The 9704-nt window shown below is 41.3% G+C and overlaps 1 protein-coding gene across 2 annotated transcripts; it reads right to left on the bottom strand.

Moving 5' to 3' along the window:
• Window positions 1–3623: 3623 nt before the first annotated feature.
• Window positions 3624–9431, bottom strand: LOC121996870 (adenine phosphoribosyltransferase 4-like). 2 transcript variants are annotated; one of them, XM_042551026.1, is made up of 7 exons: window positions 9154–9430; window positions 8746–8856; window positions 7886–8005; window positions 6251–6343; window positions 4433–4582; window positions 4099–4157; window positions 3624–3939 (listed from the first exon to the last, which is right to left on the bottom strand). In XM_042551026.1, exons 1-7 carry the CDS (start codon window positions 9248–9250, stop codon window positions 3886–3888), a joined length of 684 nt encoding a protein of 227 aa, XP_042406960.1. In that variant the 5' UTR covers window positions 9251–9430; the 3' UTR covers window positions 3624–3885. The 2 variants fall into 2 exon arrangements, with proteins under 2 accessions (XP_042406960.1, XP_042406961.1); XM_042551027.1 differs by lacking the exon at window positions 7886–8005 and having other exon boundaries at window positions 9154–9431.
• Window positions 9432–9704: the final 273 nt, after the last annotated feature.

The following is a 9704-nucleotide window of genomic DNA, read 5'->3' as shown; positions in this document are numbered from 1 at the left end:
GGTCGATTGCGCCAAGGTCACCTGACCCGATGGGCGAGACATAGACGCCGGACGGATGCCGGACTTCTGAACCTTCGAGGGCTTCAAAGGTGGCGGCATGAAGGACACCGGACGTGCAACGAGGGTTCCCTGCAGCAGCTCAGCTAATGAGGGAATCCGATCGGATGATGTAGCGGTCGTAGTTTCTGGAATAGGGCTCGAAGTCTCGACCCGCTCGGCGGTCCTCACCACCGAGGAAGCAGAACGCGACGAAAGCTCCGCGCGGCACCTTTTTCGGTGGATCAGCGGCTCTCCTGAGGAAGTCGAGCCGAACGCTCCCTCAACGTGGACAGACTTCAGCCGCTCGGGAGGCTGTTGCAAACCCTCAGCCGCCCCAACACTGGGAGTCCACCTGGTCAGCCCTTCACCCACCACAACGGGTGTCTCCTCGCTCTCGTCGAGCGGATCTTCATGGGAGCCGACCGACTGCAGGCTGCGACTCGTCAGTTCTTCAACGACCACCGCATTGATCGCGGCGTCCTTGAGCTTTGCCTTGTCGGACAGACGCGCGCGCAACATGATTTCAACTGCAAAAAAGAAAGAGAAATCCGTTAGCATCAAAGAAAGAATTAAAGAAGCTTCATACCTAAACTAGTCGACAGCCGGGTGCGAATCAGGCTTAAGCCAAAGATATAAAGGGTGTCTTCCAACAGCAACTTATAGATGTTGTACTTCTGACCGACCAACATTAAAGCTGCATTCAGGTAGTCCGATCAGCTCTTGTAGCTCTTCAAACGAGGCTAAGGCACCACTTTGAGCTGCCAGTGGGTCGGGAAGTCTGGCCGCTCGAGAAGGCGCATGAAGAAAAAATATTCTTTCCAGTACTTGTTAGAGGTCGACATCTTGTCGAAGAATACTAAATCGACTCAAGACTGGAAGAGGAAAGTCTCCGGATCGAACAATTTAGGTAATAAAAATAATGAAAGATCTGAGGGTAAAGGGAATGTCGTGCAGACGAAATAGGATAATGACTCCGCACAGTAACCTAAAGGAGTTAGGCACTAATTGAGGAAGGGAAATGCAGAAATACTTACAAACGGCTGGAATAAAGGGGTGGAGTGAAAATCGCGGACCGGCGATGAACTGATCCTGGAAGAAGTAGATACAACCGGTCGACAGAGAATTAGGCCGATTGGAGAAAGAAGGCAGAACGATCTGATGATAGGAAGGAATCTCGAAAGCATCTCTCAAACTCTCAGTGCCACCTCTATCGAACCTAAACTCCATGGAGGTATACCAGAGCCCAGAGACGGAGGCAGACGGTTGTAAGGAACTTGCCATCGCAAAAACAAAAACGAAGAGGTTGAGGGGAAGAAATGCGATCGAAGAGGGAAAAAGCTACTGAAGTATCACCGGAATACAAGAAGGTAGGCCGAAAAGCTTCAAGACGGGTACAATTGGAAAAAACTTACTGGAAAGAGGTCGTCGGAAAGAAGCGCGTAGGATCGTCGGAGAATATGGGTCGCACAGGAGCAAAGGAGAACGCCGACATAAACGCTCGAAGACGGAAGTGTACAGGAGGAAGGCGACGCTGCAGGCTTATAAGCCTCAGGGTAGGCCGATCGGAGCCGTCTGATCTAGGTCGCGGAAACTCAGGCCAAGATCTCACCATCGAATTTGAATCGTCAAACGTCACATCACGCTTGTCACGTCAGGCGTGCGGCAGCATCAAGCGTGACATGTGGCGTCTCGCCACAGGTTGACATTTAATGACGACATGGAAGCGCGCTCGGCCTTAATGCGTAGAGATTTGCACGATTTCCTAGAAATCTAGAAAATCAAGGCGGTCAACGCTTGGAAGTCATTTGCCGACCGGACGAGCATGCTCCGATCGGGAAGAAAAAGGCCCGATCCGAGATCACCTTTGACTCGGCCATGAGCCGAGCACCCAACGCTCATATAAGAGGACGACAAAGGGAGCAGTATGTAGAAACCGGACCGAGCGGCTCTTCCGCTCCGACTAGCAGCAAACTCAACATCAGCCGAGCATGAATACAATGGACTTCCGACCGAGTGGATATCCCGCTCGGCCCAGCAATAGAGCATGTGGACAGTGGACTTCCGGCCGAGCAACTATTCTGCTCGGTCGACGACAGACAGTACGCGAACAGTAGACTTTCGACCGAGCGACTATCCCACTCGGCCCGACAGCAGACAGCACGTGGACAGGGGAGTTCCAGCTGAGTGACTATTCCGCTCAACCAAACAACAGACATAGCAAGCTATCTTTTGATATCCTTTTGGGAGCTAGTGTCGCTGACAAGCGGCATGATCAGACAAAGGATCGTACGACGGAAGCTTCTACTGTCATTTTAGAAATATGCTCGGTCTATTAAGATACTGTGTCAGGGACACTTTACTGATGAATTTTTTCAAGGAAAACTTAAGGATACGTGCCCATCTTAGGAAGCGTGCACGCACGCTACAGGAGCTCTATATAAAAGGGGTCCAAGCATCGGTGGAGGTATAGGCAATATTTTACTGTTGCGCTACAGTCTTCTTGTTGCTCCGCTCTTTGCTTCTTCTTCTTCGCCGGAAACTGACTTGAGCGTCGGAGGGTCATCGCCGGAGACCCTTTCCCTGGCTCGGCACTAACACTGTTTGTATTGCAAAATCGGAGCAAAGTCCACAGGAGATCAGCGGGAGCGCCACATCCCCAACATCCATTTCATCGACCTTCGAACAAGATCAACACTATTGCATGAATTTAACACACCCTTACCCGATTTATGGGTGGTCTTTTGGCTAAGATTAAATGTAGTATTTGTTTTATAAAATTTACGTATATTTATGTATTATATTACACACACAACATGTATACACGATCTCCCGGTTAAGGTAACGACTTGGGCATGGCCAACTCCCATAGTATGACGGGCGGTGTGTATAAGATCCGAGAACAAATTCACAATCATATGATTGACTGGCGATTACTAGCGATTCCGACTTCATACAGACAAGTTACAACCTGCAATCCGAACTGAGGACTGGTTTTTGAGGTTAGCTCACCCTCACAAGATCGCGACCTTTTGTCCTGGCCATTGTAGCACATGTCGCCTAAGGCATAAGGGGCATGATGACTTGACGTCATCCTCACCGTCCTCTAGCTTATCACCGAGAGTCTATTCAAGATTCCAAACTTAATAGTAGCAACTAAACACAAGGATTGTGTTCATTGCCGGACTTAACCCAACACCTTATAGCATGAGTTGACAACAAACATACATCACCTGTTCCACATTCCTAAAGACACCCCTCACTTTCAAGAAGATTCACAGCATATCAAACCCAAGTAAGATTTTTCACTTTGCATCGAATTATATATATACACAATGTCATTATCAAATTGCTATGAATACCTGAAAACAAATCAATTGCCCCACAAGAGTTGATACCACCTCCAATCCCTACGCTAGGATAAAATACTCCATATTTTACCATGAAACCAACAATACTAGACCACTTAGAATAAACAATATCACTTTTTACTCCAACAAATTAGTAAAATTGCTAAACTGATGCCAGCTAAAAATAATAAAAATTAAATAAAACAAAAACAAAAACAAATTATTAACAATGATATACGATAATTGTTATTTTGCCAATTAAAATGATAAAGAAGATCAATCAAAACACACTTGTAATACTGGCTGCAGTGCTGTTGTTTGCATTGGAGCACTATATGAATAATAAACATCTCAATTGCAACAGTTGGAATCCTCTTAAGTAGAAATGATTCATAAGGCAAACAGTATCGTGCTAAACTAATTGAATTTTACTACGAGTAATCAAACTGGGAATGAAATCCTAAAATATACACTATCTCAGATCGTATCGGCTAAACAATCAGCGGGACTCCATGAGTATGTATAAAGGTTTACCATGTAACTTCTCACGACCCTGCACAACAAGTTGCAAACTCTAGTAATAAGATATCGGATTAGATGCTAAATAGCTTTTACATAATCAAATAGCATTTGAAAACCTTTGCGGTACAATCTCAAAAAGGTTCCATAAAGAGAACAGAAAACATTAATGAAGAGATTATGTAGAACAAACCTTGAGTTCTGGAAGTTCAATCACACATGCACATTCAACCACCTCTGCCCCAGCTCGCTCTGCAGGAAGGAAAAGTTGAACAGAGACGATTAGTGGTAAGAAGGGAAAACTCAATGTTCAAACATGAGAAAAATATCATTCACAGACAAGTTCATATGTCAATGGTTGAGCCTGACTGTCTTTTTTCTTTTCTTTAACTTCAAGTAATGAAATTGTATAATGTGTTCCTCTTATCTTAAGAGTAATTTACTTTGGAATGCCTATAAATCACACCGACTCGTTGTTCTTGGTAACTGAGCATGCAATCTATTTCATAAGGATTTTCCATACGGACCAAGTAAACTTATGGCAGCACAGAGAGTTCCACCAGTAGCAATCAAATCATCGACAACTAGAGCACGTTCACCAGGTTGGACTGCCCCAACATGCATTTCAAGGCAATCAGTGCCATACTCGAGTATATAGTTCTCCGAGATCACTTCACCTACACATTGTACAAGGACCCAGCAGTTCAGTAAAAGATGGCATATAAATATAAATTATAAAATTGCAATCTCCAAGTTGAAACTAGAAAATAATGCCCACTTCAGCAATTTTTATCATACATGATACTTTCTCATTGGACTACTATCTTACTATGCCCTTTGGTTGAACAAATGCGTAACGTATCTAATCTATCGATGCAAAGTTAATTTTAATCTGTGCCAAATTTCTTCCAAGAACCACTGCCTTTGATTTAGTTGGAATTACTAATCTACAAAAATGAAAAATGCATTTTGGATCACTTCTGATTTTGTGGGGAAAGTTGGAGCTTGTAAAAGGAATAGATAACAAATATTGATAAGTTATCGTTTTCTGCAATTCAATCAAACTGTGAAGGATAATTGTGATAACATAATTGGTGGCAATTATAAGTACATCAATATCTCCTTTCTATTCACTTAAGCTACATAAAAACTCTCTTCCTCTTCTTACTCTCTAAAATTTATATGAATTCCATCGTCTTTTGATGAAATGATTATCCACTATCCTTGTGCAGTAAAAAGAATGGAAGAGTTAGAGTTATATTCTTAGATAGATTCCTACAAACAAGACAAGTTAATAAATTGCTATGAAGCGACAGATGGCACTCGATCCTCATTGTGTTCTTTGTGCCAGGAATGATTTCCACACTGAAGAAAGTTCTACTTACCTATGCATTGTCTGTGGCCTTGCTATAACACAAGATATAATGTATCCTTGCTTCAACCATGGTCGACCACATTTTCTGTAAGTTGGCCAATGTTAAAAGGGTGGCTTTTGGGAGAGGAAACACTCATCCCAGACGGGTTGGTAGGGTGGAGCACCGTACTCCCGGCTTGGCCTTTTCATTGCCAGATTGGACAAGTGTCAAAGCATCATTCTTCTTCAATCCTAAGGCTCAAGTAACAGATGTGGATTTCTTTCAGCAAGCATTCTTTAGTTTCATCTTCCTCTCTCAATATTGCAGCTATTATTCCTTGAGCTGCATGTTTTCCTATTTGTTGCTTGGTCTTTCTTCTTGCTTGTCAGTGTGTTTTGACATCTGTATCATTTTGGTGTCAATGTATCCTAAAATTATTATTATCTATGCAAACAGGTGAATGTTTATTCTCCCTTACACTGTTCTAATAAAATAAAAAGATAATGAACTAAGTGGCCTCAAATCATCTGTCACACCGTAAACCATTCATCAGTCTACAATTTCTGTGGGAGATGGAAAGAAAAGGGTCAGGCCATTTTACAAAAAAAAATGACCTCAAGCTGATCGATAAAGGTGATGAAGCAAGGAAACAAGATGGCTAATTCCATGCAGTGAACTTATCCAGATTTACTAAATAATTTATTATTCATGCAGGTAAAACAAGCACTATCGGATGAAGATAAGTCAGATGACTGATGCCGAGATCAACTAGTGTCCATCCATAATCCATGCAAACCCATACATAGTGCATATATTATTATATTGTAGTATACTGGAGTTGTGTAATTCCAACCAAGAGCTACACATCTTCATTTCTCAAATTTCACAAGATGGGATAAAATGGATATATACAAAGAATATCACAAAATGTGTATCTATTGTGTTCAAAAATGTTTTTACTTTGCATATGTTTGTGAAACGTGAAAGTACCTGGCAATTTTCTTGGCTTTCTTAGTGGAATAAACTTTGCCCCTATAGCTAAAGCAATTGGCGGGCCAAATATCAAGCCTCTAGCCTCAACTCCTGTCATATTAAGAAATATCATATTAACTTTGCTCCAAAACCAGAATCAAGAAGAAGAGATGAAAAATTACATAGGAAACAGATATTATATGGTTGTAGATAATAAAATCCAAGACAGTGCTTCTCAGACTTTGAATAGCTAGAAAATGTTTGATCTAATGAAATATACTATAAATTGAATAAGATGAAAGTCTGTGGAGCTTTAGCTCAATCAGAAAGTTGCAAGAATCCATTCAAAAATACTCTGCATGACCAAAATTGTCATTGTTATTTCCCTTGAAACGCGAAATCATTACAGTTAGACACTAGTTAACCATAACTCAGTGCAACTGCAATCGTCCACGCCTTAATTCCAGATTCAAACTCAGATTCCTTTTTCCTGCCAAGTAATAGAGAAAGAAAATACCAATCAAGTACCGGGTGAACTCTAATAGACTACTAGAGGAAGGAACAAAAAGATATAAGCTGACTGGTGATTAATCCACTTCATTCACAAGAGATGTAACTCCAGCCTGACATTGAATTGAAATCATGAGCAACACATGAAAGTCTTTACGCTCTTTACCACTCAGAAGAAATATTTTATAAATATTTACAGTACAAAGATGCCTCTTTGTTAGCAACAAACCAAAAAATCTAGGATATAGGTGCTAAATTTCCTGTTTGTCTAACATCCTAATGAAAAAAAGGGAAATATCTTAAAATTGTCATTGCCACATCATCTATTGTCTTTAAAAGTTAATATTATATTTTGGTTGAACAACCTGAAATCTCCAGGAGGATGGACAGCATTTGTTGTATTACAATGTCGTCTCTTACTTTTAGATTTTGTGTTCTTTGATATAAAGAATATGGACTTCTTTATCTCATAATCTGCTCTCCAAGGTCCTTGCATGTCCAGAAATACATTAATAATTGATAGTACAGATGTTTAGTAATCACATCAGTACAGTTAGCATTTCCAATTGATGTTATCCATAATATGAGCCAAATATACACAAAAGTACTTATCTGGCATAAGAGTCTGGCTAGCAACAATATCAAATCTGGTTTGACCTACTAATTCCTAACACTAAAAAATATAGTTGAGGCAATATCACACCAAAGATAGATTAATATCTTTTTATTACAAGTACTTTATCATGCTTACCTCCTGTTTTCAGTTTATTATGCAGAAACTGGTGTCTACACTAAAGAAGGGCTAATAATTGAAGGAAATCAGACATTTTTTAAAGCATATAGTTGAGAAAAAAAGAAATACACTAATTACTTCAATATAAACTAAAAAAACACTTGATGCACATCATAGTTTCTTGTTTAGATTTTTCCATACGACACTGAGAAAACTATATAGTATGATTTTCAGATAAATATTTTAAAATGATTTGGTCCCTTAAGGATAGAGATAAAACCATCTAATCTAGATGGAACTAAATCAGATAATATCAGCTTATCATGGTAAAACTTGTTCTAAATTTCACTAGGCAAAGCTAGGTGATAGAATTTGTTTTTTCAGCTAAGCAAGAGAAAACTCCACGCAACTGCAAGTGGAGCCTAATATGGAATCATCACAACTTCCATTTCCATCCAAAAAGATGTGGCTGCGAGTGTTTTCTTCTTCTAATTTCCATCTTTGGTTGTCCTTCCTATGAATACTCGATCCTGTTGCACACTGTTTCAAATTAGAAAGTGTCGCTCACAATTGAGGAACAAAATCAATCCAAGATCAGCAATGTTTTATTATCTGAGGACAGCAAATGAGAATAACAATTATATTCCCCACATCCAAGGGCTGCAATCTCAAGCATAGAACTCTCCGCAAATGCTGTTGGTTCACAATCATACCTACCAAATCTAAACAGCTAAGGAAAGGAATGGGTAACAGAAAAATAGAATATGGAGGTCCATGAAACAGTGGGAAAAGCTTTCACCCGTTTACATCGAAGTGGGGACCGAGGAGCAAGGTCAGCGTGAGTAGAAGCAGGCCTGACTCCACCTCCACAAACCAGCACAGATTCGGCATACAGAAAAGAAACCATGAGCGCGGCAGGGCGTCGTCCGCTGCTCGCTGCTCGCTGCTGGTCTACTGTAACATGGCCAGTTTCATGCAGAGCCTAAGTCAAATACAGGCGCCCTACCACTGCCCAAAAGGCGACTCGAGACTCCAAAAAGGAACCATCTTTTTCTCCATCGAAATCGATGATCGATTTTTGAAGAAGAAAAGGGAGAAAAGTCTAAAGCAAAAAAAAGGAGGCCCAGAACCGACATTTCTCACGATACTGATGGGCGACGAGCATTAATGCGGAGGGAGGGAGGTAGCCAACAAAGACTAATGCGTCATTAAAAAGCGGAAGAAAAACAGCATTGTGTTGTGTTGGAGGTACTAAGGAGGAAGAACTCACCAGCGACGACGCAGATGTCCCTTCCTGTGTACCGCTCCACGAACAAATCGACCGTGTCCTTGAACGCTTTTGGATCGAGCAACAGCGTGGTGATGTCTTGGAACATAATCCCTAGTTACATGCATTAGATTGTAGATGAACTAAGCGGCCATGGACACACCAAAATGCGAAAATTTTAACATCCCAAGCTTCGAAATCTACGACAAAGAAGAACGGAGTGCCAAAAAATCGTAATTTTTCCCACTCGACACCCAAGGAACAAAAAGGGCGAGGATGTCGAAAGTAAAGAAACGAAAAACACGACCTTTAAGGACGGAAAAACCCCGAAACCTCAAACGCGAAAAAGAAAACACAAAGACGGATTCTCAAAGACGCCTCAAACCACCAAGCTGCAAGGAAAGGCGAGACCTTTCTTGGGGAAGTCAGGCACCACGCGGATGCAGGAAACGATGCGCGGAATGCGCGGGTCCTGCTCCTTCTCCTCACGAACCGCCATCTCTCCCATGCAGAACAGCTACCAGCCTCAAGCCTCCCTTCCCTCTCCCTCTCCGGCTCTCCCACTCTCCCAGACCCTCTCGCAGGAAGAGCGCCGAGCGAGCGCGCCTGCGAAGAGAAGCCAAAGGAAGCGAGAAGAGGAGAAGAGAGAACGAGGAACGGATGAAAGAAGGCCAAATAAATAAAAAAGGCTCCTTGTGCAGTTAATAAGCAGAAGGAATGGGGCTTAAAACTAAAATATAAATTTAAAATACAAAATCAAAATTATTTTTTAAAACAAAAAAAATGATGAAAAGAAAAAGAAAATGTATGCTATTCCTCACCCCTGCAAGTCTACAAGAGTCTCTTTCCATGTTTCCCTCTAAATAATTTTCAACTTTTTTCCTTTTTTATTTTTATTTATTTTAATATATTCATGAAGTTTTTAATACATCTCTGTTTGAGTGACTGGCATACATCACCTG

The sequence above is a fragment of the Zingiber officinale genome, chromosome 6A (assembly GCF_018446385.1).
Source record: "Zingiber officinale cultivar Zhangliang chromosome 6A, Zo_v1.1, whole genome shotgun sequence".
In the NCBI taxonomy this organism is placed as follows: Eukaryota; Viridiplantae; Streptophyta; class Magnoliopsida; order Zingiberales; family Zingiberaceae; genus Zingiber; species Zingiber officinale.
The sequence above is the reverse complement of the archived record's forward strand: the minus strand, read 5'-3'. Positions and strand labels throughout refer to the sequence as shown.

Bases quoted from the DNA above. Each gene is read 5' to 3' on its own strand.
- LOC121996870 (XM_042551026.1), bottom strand. From the start codon at position 9,250: ATGGGAGAGATGGCGGTTCGTGAGGAGAAGGAGCAGGACCCGCGCATT. The intron at 8,857-9,153 runs GTCTCGCCTTTC...GCATGTAACTAG, and splicing joins GCCTGACTTCCCCAAGAAAG to GGATTATGTTCCAAGACATC. The intron at 6,344-7,885 runs GTTGCGTGGAGT...TTAATATGACAG, and splicing joins CATATTAGGCTCCACTTGCA to GAGTTGAGGCTAGAGGCTTG.